The sequence below is a fragment of the Aulonocara stuartgranti genome (genome assembly GCF_965226115.1).
Source record: "Aulonocara stuartgranti genome assembly, chromosome: 15".
Classification (NCBI taxonomy): Eukaryota; Metazoa; Chordata; class Actinopteri; order Cichliformes; family Cichlidae; genus Aulonocara; species Aulonocara stuartgranti.
Genome location: NC_138951.1, coordinates 17,358,711 through 17,374,403, shown reverse-complemented (window position 1 = coordinate 17,374,403; position 15,693 = coordinate 17,358,711). Strand labels below are relative to the sequence as shown.

The 15,693-nt window shown below is 38.5% G+C and overlaps 3 protein-coding genes across 3 annotated transcripts in view; 2 read left to right on the top strand and 1 right to left on the bottom strand.

Annotated features, from left to right (window-relative positions):
- The window catches only part of chrm5b (cholinergic receptor, muscarinic 5b), a 25,274-nt gene extending 17,948 nt beyond the window's left edge, over nt 1–7,326 (top strand). Inside the window, exon 2 of the mRNA XM_082506125.1 lies at nt 82–7,326. Within this exon, the coding sequence (XP_082362251.1) occupies nt 154–1,686 (1,533 nt within the window). The 5' untranslated portion in view covers nt 82–153 and the 3' untranslated portion in view covers nt 1,687–7,326. The remainder of the gene's footprint in view (nt 1–81) is intronic.
- Nucleotides 6,668–15,693, bottom strand: emc7b (ER membrane protein complex subunit 7b). The gene is made up of 5 exons (XM_082506145.1): nt 15,336–15,693; nt 8,726–8,845; nt 8,493–8,631; nt 7,793–7,873; nt 6,668–7,556 (listed from the first exon to the last, which is right to left on the bottom strand). The coding sequence occupies exons 1-5, from the start codon at nt 15,566–15,568 to the stop codon at nt 7,407–7,409; spliced, it is 723 nt and encodes a 240-aa protein (XP_082362271.1). The 5' UTR covers nt 15,569–15,693; the 3' UTR covers nt 6,668–7,406.
- Nucleotides 10,030–12,169, top strand: LOC309689584 (E3 SUMO-protein ligase ZBED1-like). Its single transcript, XM_082506128.1, has 3 exons — nt 10,030–10,425; nt 10,611–11,230; nt 11,318–12,169. The coding sequence occupies exons 1-3, from the start codon at nt 10,068–10,070 to the stop codon at nt 11,711–11,713; spliced, it is 1,374 nt and encodes a 457-aa protein (XP_082362254.1). The 5' UTR covers nt 10,030–10,067; the 3' UTR covers nt 11,714–12,169.

The following is a 15,693-nucleotide window of genomic DNA, read 5'->3' as shown; positions in this document are numbered from 1 at the left end:
GATCAAAAGTGAATTGTGCTAACTCATTAAAAACATCTCTGTGTGTAATTATATCTCATTGCTGTTCTCTTTTCATTGCAGGTAACTGCTGAATCCGCATGAGGCTACAAAGAGATATTTTCCAACAGTAACACAGCTCTGTAACAAACCGTAATGGATGCTTCAAACAGTACTTTTGGCAACACTTCACAAGTCTCCGCTGCTCCTCACAGCCTTTGGGAGGCTATAACCATCGCCACGGTGTCGGCCATTGTCAGCCTGATAACAATAGTTGGTAATGTGCTAGTTATGCTGTCCTTTAAAGTAAACAGTCAACTTAAAACTGTAAACAACTACTACCTACTGAGTCTGGCGTTTGCAGACCTCATCATAGGAGTTTTATCCATGAACCTGTATACCACATATATACTAATGGGTTACTGGTCCCTGGGGAACCTTGCATGTGACCTCTGGCTAGCAGTAGATTATGTAGCCAGCAATGCTTCAGTTATGAACTTACTTGTTATCAGTTTTGACAGATACTTCTCCATTACAAGGCCACTGACATACAGGGCAAAGAGGACTCCAAAGAGGGCTGCCATTATGATTGGTCTGGCATGGTTGGTGTCATTTGTCCTTTGGGCTCCACCCATTCTGTGCTGGCAGTACTTTGTAGGAGAGAGAAAAGTGCAAATGGACCAGTGCCAAATCCAGTTTTTAACAGAGCCCGTCATCACATTTGGGACAGCCATTGCTGCGTTCTACATCCCAGTCTCTATTATGACCATTCTTTACTGCAGGATTTACAAAGAGACGCAAAAACGGACAAAAGATCTAGCAGAGCTGCAAGGGCTCACAAAGGAACATGTTCCAGAGGGGGCTAAACCACAGAAAACTCTTATTCGTTCATGTTTTCATTTCACCCGAGAGCCAAGAGATCAGAGTCAGGCCTCCTGGTCCTCATCTAATCAAAGTAATGCCACAAAAACTACCACGAGGTCAGATGAGGCATGGGCGAAAGCAGACCAGATCACGTCTTTTAATAGCTACACGTCCTCAGAAGAAGAGGAACAACACGTTTCAGTAGAAACCCCACAAGGATCCTTCAAAGAGCCAGGAAGTGGAGAAACTAATAAAAATGGACAGGTGACTGATTATGCAGAAGATGAGTATTTTTCCACACCTCAAAAAAAGAGCAGCAAAAAGTGTATCTCATATAGGTTTAAACTTGGCTCAAAGGGTAAAAACAGAAATCCTATGAGCGCAACATCATGCCCCCTTGAAGCAGAGCTGCCCACCAAAAATGCCTCCCCCTCCTCATCCTCCACCACCTCCAAACCCATGGACACTGCCCTGAAGAACCAGATTACTAAGAGAAAGAGGATGGTGCTGGTGAAGGAGAAAAAAGCAGCCCAGACTCTTAGCGCCATCCTCCTGGCTTTCATCCTGACATGGACGCCATACAACATCATGGTGCTTATCTCTACTTTCTGTGTCGAATGCATCCCGACATCTCTGTGGCACCTGGGCTACTGGCTGTGCTACGTCAACAGCACCATCAACCCAATGTGCTACGCTCTTTGCAACAAGACCTTCCAGAAGACGTTCCGCATGCTTCTGCTGTGTCAGTGGAGGAAGAGGAGGAGAGGTGAGGATAAGCTATACTGGGGTGGACAAAACCCAAATGTCAACAATAAAATGACTTAATGTGTCCCTGCAATATTACACCAGACTTACTTTTGTCCACTTTGTTGGATTTTCTTGACATATACAGTAGTCAGTGGTCTTCTTCAGCATGAAGTGCCACATGTGATTTTTGTGTTAAAATATCTGCTGGTTCAAAATGAGCCGAGCCTGATGAAGCGCCTAAACGTCTGCTGTTATAAGAAAGAAAGGTGTCTGCACATTCTCACATAATTAAAGGTTAACGAACAGGTTCAGATGTTTTCTAGTCGGTCTTGAAGCGATATACCACTGCTTCTACACATTAAAGTCTGATTACAGACCTACAGATTGCATGGCCGCTGAGGGAGCTGCGTGAAGTAGGGCTGTCCGTGATGTTTAAAAAATGAAATATCAACATTGTGCTAATAATGCATGTATGATAATCATAAATAATTGTGTATTTGTTCTTTTTGTATGCTTTTGTATAGTTATATGGATTTAGACTCTATTGCCACCTGAATGCATTTGTGAGGTTAATTAATGTAAAAAAGACACAATAAACAAAGTTACTGATTAATTTGAATGATAGAATTATTGCTATTTTTAATAGATATCGTGATAATAGCAATATTGTGAATCTTTGTTTTTGTTGTTTTTTGGTAATCATGCAGAAACGTGATATCATGACAGCCCTAGTATGAAGTCTGATAAACTGCCTTGTGCTACATCATATCACTTGAGTCAGCGTCCGTTTTAGATGTCTAAGGGGTGTTGAGTTTAGAAACAAGTGATCTTATCAAACTTCTGTAGGCTAATGGCTGTGTGACATGGACAAAACTGTTTTTGGTTAAGTTGTATGGTGGGTAATACAGGCACTAGTTGTTGTTTTTTTGTTGTTGTTGTTTTTGTTACAAGAATAGGAAAGTCAGCAATGAGATATATCTCTCTTTCAACTCCTGTCATTAATAGTTCAAAACGAGTTAATGGCGCACACATTTAAATATTTGTAATATACTTACACTCCCATATCCTTCCTCTCCATATGGGCAATACTGCTATCCCTTTGCAACTGAGATCTAAATGTACTCAGACACTAAAATATATGGTACATAACATATATTATGACTAAACAGTCAACACTTTTATTGCAAGAAAAAAGTGACATTTACATAAGGCAAAAAAAAAAAAAAAAGCAGAAGAAACAAAAAGTACAGAAGGAAATAAATCCGGTGTAAAGGTTGTTATGGCTTTATGTAACGGGTGTCAGACACTTTGTCTTCTATCAAGTCTTTCTGACCTACATCAATAAGGTGAGGCGCTGTTATGCGTGTTTATTAATCCCTTTGTCCAGTCTGATTTTGTGGCAGTGTGTAAACTGCTTGCTCAACTCATACTAACTTTATCATAATAATAATAATGGATTGCATTTATATAGCGCTTTTCGAGACCCACAGTTATTAAAAAGAATTAAGAAATGTTAACTAGAAGATGTTCGTAACACAGACAATCTCAAAACCTGCTCTTGGTACGCTGCACTGATATCTCTTGTACACATTTTTTTTTTTTAAATTTGTCTTGTTTTCTGTTTTCAGTACCTGTGGACAGGCAGGAAATCATTAATGAATTGCAAAATGTGTCTTTTTTTTCTGACAATGTAAGAATGAAAAACAAAATTGGGTCAATATTTATTTTTAAATGAATTTTTATCCTTTGAGACTGTTAAACACTATAAAAGTCTGATGTCTGTAGTTCCCCCAATATCGAGTCGCTCATTTAACTACAAAACCTGCTTTTACTTTACATTTTTAAGGAATTTGTAAAAAGTGATGTCAGGTATTCAGTTACACTGTTAAACACCATACTGATGATATTTTTAGGCTAAGGACTTTTAAATTGTTCACAGCTGCCCTAGCTTCATTTGAAGACATAATTCCAAACCCAGCTATATTGTCCTTTATCATCTGTTTACATAGCAGCTTCTAGTACTGGACTTCTAACCTGTTTTCTATTTGCATCTATATTGTGATCCTCTGTGACCTGCTTATTACATGTTTATATAGTAAACAGAGAGTAAAGCGCTTAGTTCTGCCAACATCACCAGGATTACAATCATTTTCAATATAGCTAATTTACAAGATAATAAATAAGCTGTGTTTATAATTTACACATGAACTGTAACTTCTGCAAGGGGACACCTGCAAAATAAATAAAATAAAATTCCTCCCTCCCTTGAGATTGTGGAGCAATGGTAACCATCTCCAAAATGGGTTATTTTGTGTTGAAAAGACTGCAACTTTAAAACGTCCAGTAAAGATGGTAACTCTTCCTCTAGTTGAACTTCCAACTCCAGGAATGTCGACTGTCATTCTGTTTTAAAGTCTTGTATTGTCATTTAAACAGTGAATTATTATTCTTTTTTAACATTATGTATTTGTTTGCATTTGGGGACATTTGCAGAAGTACCTTGAAGTAGCTGTCAGTGGCTGCAAAGCAGCAACTACAACTGGTTCACTGGTTAATAAACCAAATAAAAATTAAAAATCAAACATGGTAATAAAATAGTATTCTTTCCAAACCAGTGGCCCAAGCAACAACCACGGCCCCTCCTTCAATGGCAAGCCTGTCTCAAGCCTGATTACAGTTGTAACAATCTTTTTTAGTAAAATATCCTGGAGTCAAAATCTCTGATCCTATCCTTTCAACCTCACACAATTCATAATTCTCCTTTATACTCTTGCACTGTGTATAAATGACATAGCATAAGCTCACATATTTCAAAACAAATCTGTAACAGGAATAACATATTTCACAGATTGTGTCGGATTTTACACTTCACAAATGGTGAATGTAAATTGTTTACAGTATATTATTGTTCAGTGAATGTCTTTTCCTCTGTTTTCTATCTTGTTGATATTTGATCATGTGTATAAGGGCTAATCGGTACATTTATGTGCATTTACAGTTGCATTAGTTTAACACTAGTAATATGAGATTAAGATTGTTATGGACACCTCTTGTCTTCTTTTTGCTGTAAAAAGATGAGTGATGTTGTAAATTATTTCACTTTTTTGTCTATTATGATGTAATGTTAAATGTATCTTTCTGATCTGAACTCTGTGCCTTTTGTTCTGCTCATAGCAGCAAAGATTCCTTTGTGAAGGCGCTTGTGCTTACTGTCCGTCTGCACTTCTGTGTCTTTGTGTAATAATATACACAGTAAAATACAAACTTCAAGGCAAACATTTAATGACCAACAGACATGTTGAAGACGGTCTCATTTGTCAATAATTCGTCTTTGAGAGGTGAAGCAAATCGTTACCATCCTCCAATGGTTGACTACCCAAATGTGCCATGTACCAACGCCATGGCACTAAACAAATCCCCGACGTCACCGGAGATTTTACTGGTCCCAAGAGTCCAGGTCAGCACTGTTGTTCTGCATTGAGAGTTTCTTTGCTCTAATGCAACACCACATGAAAAGAACAAAGCCATTAATTAACTGATCTCATTAACAGGACTCGGCGTTTTCACAGTCTGATAAAGCTCAGTTGACCTGTGATGTCACTGAAACACTAATAAAAAACTATTTCCCTGGAGAACTCACCTTTGTTTATGGAAGCTCGTTTTCACCACTGGAAAAAAAACATTTTTTGTCCCCAACAAGTCAAAATATTGGATCATTGTTTGAAAATTTTGAGTTCGGTATCTCGAGATCTTAACTTACCAACTCAAACTTTCAAAATAAATACGTCAGAATTCAGAAAATAATATGAAACTTTAGTTAAAATTTTGAGATAACCCCAAATTTTAAATTATGGGTGGCATTTTTTTCCCTTTCCCCTCCAGTGGCAGAAATAGGCTTGTATATGTGCTGAATGAACTCTGGTACTGTAGTTTCTCTTTAATCTCAAATACAAAATGCAACCGTGAAACCCTAAAACACCAAAATGCAGCTGAAAATAGTGTTTGGTTAATATTTGCACCCATTTGGTAAAAATGAGTTTTTAGCAGTTTAGCTCTAGCTTTTAAATAAAACATTTAGAGTCAAAATAAGAACTAAATTGCTTTGGTCTAAGAGCCACAGTGATGATTGAAACTTTGGAAAATATTAGGGAAAACAAGCGTTCTTTTATTTTGATGCTTTCACTTAACTCATTTAGCATGAGTAATCTACAGGACGCTGTCATGCGCATTCTTCACACAGCAACTCATTCTTAACCTTGGAAAAAGGCGATTTGATGAAAACGACTGATTTTAAATTGTGTCACACCATCTCCATTTACCTGTGGACGGGGTATCCCTGGAAAAAGATGCAACTGCATGCAAGTTGACCTAATTCACGACGCTTTTCGTCTACTCTGTGCTTGAGAGATAACTTTTAGATTATATTTATATTCACTACTTCTCACCAAAACACATTCTGTGCATCATAAACATCTGATCTGACTTTAAAGCATTTTTTGAGCCCTGTGGTTATTATCGACAGTGATTGTGCCCAGCGGGCCCTCGTGCATAACACTAAGACTCAAAAGCTTAAGCAGTTATTTGGAACACAGCCAGCAAACTTGTTTCTTTTGCTTGTATTGACCCACATGCTTCTCCTACCTTGATGCGCCAGAATGTTTTCCCCTGAAAAAGGGAAGACAAGGTAATTCATCTTTTTGTGTTACCACTGCTAAGCACTGATCAGTGAAACAGCAGGAATATACAGTAAATATAATCTTGCATAGATGCATATGATGCAAACAAAACAAAAACCCACTCTTTCTCACTTCTGGGTAACTTTGAAGCCAAAATCAAAACCATAGCAACAACGGAGCTTTTGTGCCAAAAGGACTATCTCCTCAACAAATAGATAAATGCTGATGATGAACATATTTGGCTCAAAGTTCAGGAGAAAGCTAGTGACTCAACCTTGAGCTGAGCGGTCTCTATATTTAATAACATTACTCATTATTGTTTCATTTTAAAACACGTCCTGTCAGCCAGTGCTAACACATTCTACAATAATGATTTTACTATGGACTTTAATGTCTATTTTATTACAAAGTAAAACCAGTTACACTTTGTAGAGCTTTTAAAAAGCAACCATACATTTCTCTCTTTGTACTTCCAGTGATTATCATTTTAATTTTTACACCTCAGGCACATAATGTACAGCGTGTGAATTCTAACCATACAGTTCACCACAATTCATAAAATGAGAAAGTCACGTGTTCACTCAAAGAAATGAATGGTGTGAAATAAAAACACAGCTGTCATATACCATGGCAATTTATTTATCTAGGTTTTTAAATAAGAATTTATCTGCCTTAAAATTCAATTTCTCTTCATTCACAGTCGTATTACTGAAGTTACTTAAACAAGAAAATCTCTGAATTGTGTATATATGCTCTCTTTCAGGTAGTGGAAGTAGCAGCAGTGGAAAATATACAATGGAGGTTTTAGCACAGAAAAGACTGATGAGTAGTAGGGTCACCTGTAGAAAGTATCGCGCAAATTAAGAATAACAGCTTTCGCAACAAATGTTATCAGTGCAGTATGAGAAAAAAAACCTAGGAAAAAAAAAAAAATTTTGCTCAGTTCGTAATAGCATATTAGAAATCCAGATGTGCTCAAAACATCTAATATTAATGAAATCTGTACAATAAACCCAGAGAGAGAGAGAGAGAGAGAAAAAAATGACACTTTAAAACCTTGCTTCCATGACATAAATCAAGCTTTTTTCTTTTTAGGTGGATTTTTAGGAGGCATGTACAGTACTACCTCCTCTTGGCAGCTGGCCTGGTGCCTTTGCTGCTGCTGCCTGCCTTGCTGGAGCCTTTGGAGCCAGAGAAGAGCTTGGTCATGAGCTCAGAGACATCAGGAAGCTCAGGGTTGGGGTTCAGCATGTTCATGGACTGCTCCATTTCCTGTAAAGAAAGGGAGGCAGAGAATGAACAGCTGTTTTTGGAGAGAGAAAGGCTGTGTACAGACTCAATGTTCTCTCTGATGTTAAAAATGTATCACAATCAGTCACATCTGTTACAGTTAGCACTTTACCACAATAAGCAATTCAAAAGGAGACAAGGATAGGGTTAGGATTTAAAACATCACAACGTCTGTTGTTTCTTCTATTTAGCTCAGAGACACAGCACAATGAACATACCTTTCTCATCTCTGGGTCATTGGTGTTGACCACTTTGGGTAGCAAAACAATGATAAGCAGGGGCAGAACCATCATCATAACCTGCAGGAGCAACAAAGACATTAAATGACATGTAACAAATTCAGATGCAATCTTCTTTGACAACTTGTTTTTACAGTTCCTTTTTTTCAACGGTTTTATCTGTCAGCACAGAAGCCCAATATTCTCTTTTTGAGTTTGTGGGCCATCCAATCAAGAAAAAAAGTTTGGCATAAGGAAAACGCAACCTTAAAAAGGAAAGGAGCTAAAAAAAAAAAAAAAGAAAAGCAAAAAAAAAAAGCTTGTGTCAGACAGTGGATGGCCTGTACTACCCGGGATAAATCAGGTTTATTTTCAACTCTGATTGATAGAAAGCTGCTCAAGAGTTCATAAGTATAAAAATATGCAGTAGAAATGAGTAAAAAAGGTCACTGTAAGGAATGGAAATGTGACTTCATGGTCATGAAACTTCTGTTCATTATCGTCAATATTGTGCACCAGCTTATCAAAATTAATTAACATCTGTAGTTCTCTAAATGGGGCTACAGCCAATGGACTCTAACAGTACAAATGGTAGAAAGCATATGTTTAATCAGAGTATTAGGATAATGGTGGGATCCTAGGAAATGTTTCTTTTGTGACATACACATGCAATTCCCACTTAATCAACGCATTTTCTTACCATTGGGTTCATAAGGAAGTCTGTCCAGCCCCAGGTTTCTCGCTTCATAAAGTAGCTGTGAGGTCCACTACTCCTGATCTGAAGAGGGTATGGCTGGCGAATTACCTCTGACGTTTTGATGTAATTCACAAGTCGCGCTCTGTGAAATCACACATTGCTTCAGTGGGTCAGAGTTGCCACAGGCCAACCGCTAATTTTTGCAAGTTTTGTGTTTTTCACTATAGTGGCCATACCTCATTTTACCCTTGGATGTGATATCAACACGGACAGCTTCAAATCTATAGGTGGGAGTAACAACTTCAACAACATACGACCCAGAGGGGACATCGTTCACAGCAAAACTCCCATCGGTTCTGTAACAAAAACATAAAGCAATTTTTTCAAGACAGCAGCTGCTTATAATTTAAAAAAAAGGTACACCTATATTAGTTCAACCTAAAGTTCGTCTAAAATATTAATCCTTAAATAAATGGAGAATGAACTAAATAGCAAAGTATTATCAAACTATCTTACTAAAGCAGAAATACAAATGGTTAAGACAAATAAATAAACAAATGTGGTAAAAACGTTAAAGGTCTTGCCAGTCAATAAAAATTTTCAATTAAATATCTGAAAGTGGGACATCTACAAAGGTCACCTAATTAGTAGGGGTGCAACGATACACAAAATTCATGGTTTGGTTCGGTTCGATACTTTGGTGTCACGGTTCGATATTTTTTCGATACAAAAAAATGTTCATGCCTTTTTAATTTGTCATTTATTAAAATTATAAATATATATTTTAACTAGGGCTGCACGATAAATCGAAAATTTATTGTCATCGCGATATCAGCCTGCGCGATGGGCCCATCGCAAAAGACGGCGTAAACTGCGATAATTGGGTACCTTAAAATGTTTACACACGTGCTGTAAAGAATTTACCAATCAAAGAAATCCATTTACACATTTGACCAGTCGAATAGAGCCCTTCACGGCATTAACCAATCAAATGGATTAGAGGCCCGCCTCCTACGCAGGTCGGGCGCGAACAACGCTGCAGCAACGAGTCAGAGTTGTAATGGCTGAGAGCGAGACGCGTGACGAGAATGCTACTGAACTCGTGGCTAAAAAAAAAAAAAAAAAAAAAATAGTACCTCACTTATTTGGAGGTACTTTGGATTTGATAAAGACGACGTTCTCCAAACACAGGTACTCTGCAAAACTTGCCGAACACTCGTGGCAACCACCAGAGGAAACACGACTAATCTCCACCATCATCTTCAATACAACCACAGAGAACTGTTTGAAGAGTTCCAGAAAGATAGGGCTAGCCAAACAAAGGTTGCTAATGTTAAGACAAAGAGCGCAGCAGTCCAACAGCCGTCTCTGTATCAGAGTTTTTCAAGTGGAATTCCTTATGAGAAAACGTCGAAGCGGTACAAAGAAATAACAGAGGCCATTACACATTTTTTGGCTAAAGACATGATGCCTATAAATACAGTTAGCAGAGAGGGCTTCACCAGTCTGATACATAAAGTGGACCAGAGATATCGCATCCCCTCACGAAACTACTTTTCACATGTCGCCATTCCACAAATGTATGAAACATGCCGCAAGACCGTCATGTTTGAACTGAGCCAAGCTGAAAACTACGCAAGCACTACAGACCTATGGTCAAGTCGTACAACGGAACCATATATGAGTTTCACAGTGCACTTCCTCACCGAAGACTTTGAACTGAAAACACGGTGTCTAGAGACTGTGTATTTTCCAGACTCCCACACTAGTGAAAATATAGCCCATGTATTACGTGAGGTGTTAGCCAGCTGGGATCTTAAAGAAGATCGACAAGTGTGCATCACCACAGACAACGGTGCCAATGTTGTGAGAGCCACGGAGCTAAACAACTGGGTCAGACTTCAGTGTTTTGGACACAGGCTGCACCTTGCAATCGGTAAGTTTTATTCAAGGCAGATCTTTTTAGCAATGAAAATGTGCTATACATTATTATCAAATTGATATTGATAAGGATAATGTTACCTTTTTAGACAACTTTAGTTATAAATTTCAATTAGTTTTTTTTTTTTAAAAAAAAGGTTTTAAACATGACAGTTTTTTTGTTTCCTCTTATTTCTCCAGAAAATTCTATCAAAGATGATGCCCGCATTGCCCGAGCCATTGGACTTTGCAAAAAGTTAGTTGGACATTTTTGCCACAGCTGGAAAGCAAAGATGGCTCTGAAAAAAGCACAGCAGAAGCTCAACCTCCCAGAGCACACACTGATCACAGAATGCCCAACCAGGTGGGGTTCCAGGCAGAAGATGATTGAGAGAGTCCTGGAGCAGCAGCGGGCCATTTCTGATGTCATCTCAGCAGACAAGAAATCAAGACACTTGATTCCTACTTGGCAGGATCTTGAGGTACTGGAGTCTGTCAACCAGGCATTACACCCCCTGCAAGACTTTACAGATGCCCTGTCTGGTGAGAGCTACGTTAGTGTTTCATATGTAAAACCAGTCCTTCATCTGATGAAGACGTCGGTGCTTGCAGAGAAGGAAGAAGACAGTGATTTGACAAAATCAATTAAGAAGAAAATCCTCGAGTACCTGATTACTAAATATGAAAATCCAGCTACCCAGGAACTTATGGACATGGCGTGCTTCATGGATCCCAGATTTAAAGTCAGCTACACCAGCACTGATCGAGTCTCAGACATCAAGACCAGAGTGATGTCAGAAATGGAAGCAGTGGCACAGAAGGTATTCATGCATGCTTATATATAAAACCTTTCAATTCATATTTAGTCCAAAATGTTTACTTTTCTTATAATCTGCTTTCTGTTCCAGGAGAGAAGCTCCGCTGAACCAGAGGCCCAGACAGATGATCCACCCAGTCGTCCCCTGAAGAAGGCAAAAAAGTCCCTGGGCAGTTTCTTCAAGGCAGCTCCAATCCCTACCTCCTCTTTTATGCATCTCTCACAAGCTGTTGAAGCTGAGCTTAACAGCTACTTGCTATCCACGGCCATAGACAGTGAGGAAGACCCCTTGGCATGGTGGAAACTCCACAAAATGACATTCCCACAGCTAAGCAAGCTTGCAAGGAAGTATCTCTGCATACCTGCAAGTAGCTCACCTTCAGAGAGACTTTTTAGTACATCAGGAAACATAGTAACATGTCAGCGCACATGTTTAAAACCTTGGAGAGTAAACATGTTGGTTTTCCTTAACAAGAACTTGCCATAAAAAACATTCACTCAGGAAGGATGAATGCAAGATAGAGAAACCTTTTTTTTTTTTCAAAAAAATTACAAAAATACACTACCTACATTGTTCTTAATTGTTGATAATATTAGTCTTGGCCAGTACGACCACAAAGGTAGACAATTGTTCTTTGGTGTGTTCCCACAGCAGACAAGTTCTTACCTATAGTTTAATCTAGTAAAGTTTCCACTCCAGTTTTGACTTGCATCATAACTACTTGGTGAGTGGTAAAATGATGAACAACTGCATAGAGATAATTTGCAGTATAATTTAAGTTATGTTTATTTAAAACTAATTATAGAGACCGGGAAGGATGTCTTTCAGAATTCAAGCCTCAGAAATTTTTTTATGGGGGCAATGTTTCAATGTTTGACTGCACTTTGTTGTTACACTGCTAATACAGCAGCTTTCATTAAATAAAACTGTGCAGTAAAACGGAAATTATGTATTTGTTTTTTGTTTGCTATTTATTTTATCGCAAGTCATATCGTTATCGCAGTATTGATCACAGTTATCGCACATCGCAGGTTTTCCTAATATCGTGCAGCCCTAATTTTAACTCAAAAGTACAGTTTTTAAATTTAACCCTAACCCTTGTGCGTGTTTTTTATTTTGACAGCGAATGCGCACCTGCGGACCACTTATGTGCAGCCCTGGTTATTTAGCTCGTCATATTGCAGCCACAGAAATTCTTTTGTCCATGAAACCATAAAGCTGCACTTTCTTTTTGCCTTATAGTCTGATTTGTCATAACTTCTCCGTTTTGTGGTAAGCTTTTCTTTGGCTGTCACTTCTTCACCCCGACCTGTCTTATTTGGCTCAGCAGAACTAAAATATATATCTGTCTGTGAAGGTTCTCAGTCATCCAGGTCATCGTAGTCAAATATATATCCTGCTGCTTTTACACACGCACTCACATAAGCTCAGCGATTCTCTGCGCGATCAACCTCTCACATGTTTAAGCTTGCTGCAGGAGATTTCACTTGTCACGTTTGCATAGTAAGGTAACGATTAATAAGACGATGTCAGAGGAATTGGTGCACAAATTATCATCACTCACAGATCAGTGCTGTCGCTCTCTATACACAGTTCGCACGATTGCAAAGTGAAAGCAAAAAAACAAGCGCAAATTCAAACGCGATTTCAATATGTCACATATTGACAGTGGCTCACCGATGCCAATGACATAATTACCCAGCTACATTTCTGAAAGAATGCAAAAGCATTGACATATATTTTTCCTTCCTACAATAGCCCGACGGGCAGGGAAGAGATAGATTTTGGTAGCCCGACTGAAAAAAATCGCTAGCCCCAGGACGTCGGGCTAGCGATATTGCGAGCCCTGTATCTGATTGAGGAATCACTCATCTTTGGAAAAGAGAGTTTATTACAGAGAAATGGCTCTTTCCAAAATAAAAGCTATACTATCCGCTTCTTCTGGGCTATATTCTCAGCAGCATATTAAACAGCTGTCTAAATGACTCGGCTAAAGTTAGTAGCATGCTTGTTGTTTTTGTCTTTGCACTAGGATGATGTCGGCGTAAATGTGCAGTCATATTCGTTGTGTTCCCACTAGTGCTTTCAGGTTAATCTCGTTGAAATGACCTTAACGCCACAACACGGCAAATCTCCGTTAACGAGCTACCGCCGATCGCCCTGTGCATGGGGCTAGACGGCCAACACGTTAACGAGCTAACTGCGCTAACACACTAGTTCCCACCCATGTAATTGAGCATTACATGGCACATCCAACATACTGTTTTACTTTAGTCCATGACTCGCTTACCTTCAGGGTCATACGTCACATGAAAACCAAAATAATTCCAAACGCCAGATCTGAATGAGGGTGGGGGAGGTGCCCTGCGCTCTTCCTTCTGTCTATGCTGTCTGTGTTGAGCGCTCAGTGGATCTGCGCTCGACAGTGCAGCCTAGGCAGAGTAGTCGAACGCAGATTCACTGAGCGCTCCACACAGACAGCATCGTCAGAAGGAAAGTTGATAAAATAAATTACAAATGTTGTATTGTTCGATACATATGCGTACCGAACCGAAAGCACTGTATCGAACGGTTCAATATCGATACGAATATCGTTGCACCCCTACTAATTAGGTGTATAAGTATCTAAGAATTCAAGTAGTATGCTTATTAAGTTGAAATTTGAACTTGATAAGATAAGATAAGATAAGATAACCTTTATTAGTCCCACACGTGGGAAATTTGTTTTGTCACAGCAGGAAGTGGACAGTGCAAAAGTTATGAGGCAAAAATTAGAATACAATAAGAATAAATACAGTACACAACTGTACAGAATAGAATAAAATAAAATACTATATACAGTAGAATAAAATAAAATAAATATACAATAAGATAAAAATAGAATACAAATACAAATACTATATACAACTGAGTAAAAATACAACGATGACAGAAAGGATTATTGCACTTAGTATTATTGCATATGTATGGATGTGTGTGCTTATGCTTCTTTTCACGCGCAAATTATGAGTTTCTTATATACATGCATTGTTACATTCTGTGATGCAAATAACCTATTAAAAATAAAAATATAGTGATAACTGAATAATCTGAGACTTATTTTTTTTAAATACATTTTGTTATAGTTGCATAGTTAAAAGTGACTACTTCTATACCCTTTATGTGCCTGAAAAAACAAAACAGTAAACAAAATTTGTCTTCATCAAAATCATTCCTTTGGGCACAATCTATGTACATAATTTGATATACTAATAGAGCCAGTAGGGATGTAACAGTGAGACACATAAAACACAACACTACTAATGCCACTACTTCTGCTAATAATAATGCATTTATAAAAACAAGAACCTTAGAATCTCTTTCTAAGTGTGTTCCATCCAATATCCTTGAATTTATACTTGTATCACAGACAAATGTATGTATTAGCCATCATTTATACTCGCATCTTTGGTGAAATACACTACTGTACACTAGTCATACAATAATTAAAACTATTGCTAAGACAATCGATTAAACCCTTGTGAGCTAAGAAGAACACGAATGATTATTTTATTACGGATGATACGGTAACATGGTTAAAGATAACAGGGTTAAATAACATGATATATTATGTTTATTTGTCCATTACTACACACGTGACAAATAAATACTATAGAACATGCTTAATAATATGTTTGAGTATGTGTGTAATATGTTATAATATGTTCAACACACGTTTGTGCAGCAAACCAGTGCTAGTACTGGTGTTTTCTCATAAACATATGCTAGCTGTGGAAACATAATAGATTATATATACACAAGTCTCTTGTGGACGTTTTGTGTTGTGGTTACCGCTGCAGTAGGACCAAAAAGGCCTCATGTTGAAATGAAACGCTAATTGATTGACACTCGGACAAGAGTTACAAAAGGAAAGCTGTGCATGATCTACAACATTTGGTACCTGCCATCTGCCACAGGCAGATGCAGTCGTTATCGGGTTTGACTTCGAGTTTGACCCTAACCACCAGCTAGCAACGGCTAGGTGCTAATGCTACTTACGTAGCATTAGCACGTATTGTAGCACGTACCATGCTAGCTAGTTATCCAATGAACTATGGATATTTCTTACCTCAAAAATCCCACATGTTCTTCACCATCTACTAGCACTCTAGCCGTGGAGACCCAGTCTTGTGTTTTCACTCCGGGAACTATCGCTCTTCCTTCGATTTTGAACCGATCTCCGTTAGTCTGCGTCGACATAGCTGCGCCAGGCCCCGCTTCCATTTCAGTAAAACACCACCCTACGACGAGTACAGACTGGACGAAAGCCAGTAGCAGCAGTATTCTTTCCCTGTGCCACATACTGCCTCGTCTTTAATAAACTAAAATCGTTTTTCACCGTTTCTCCACCAACATGCAGTCAAGAGCTGTTTAGCGAAGGAGCGGAAGCCTCGCTGAATCAGCTGTCTCTGCGGAAAATGACGTCA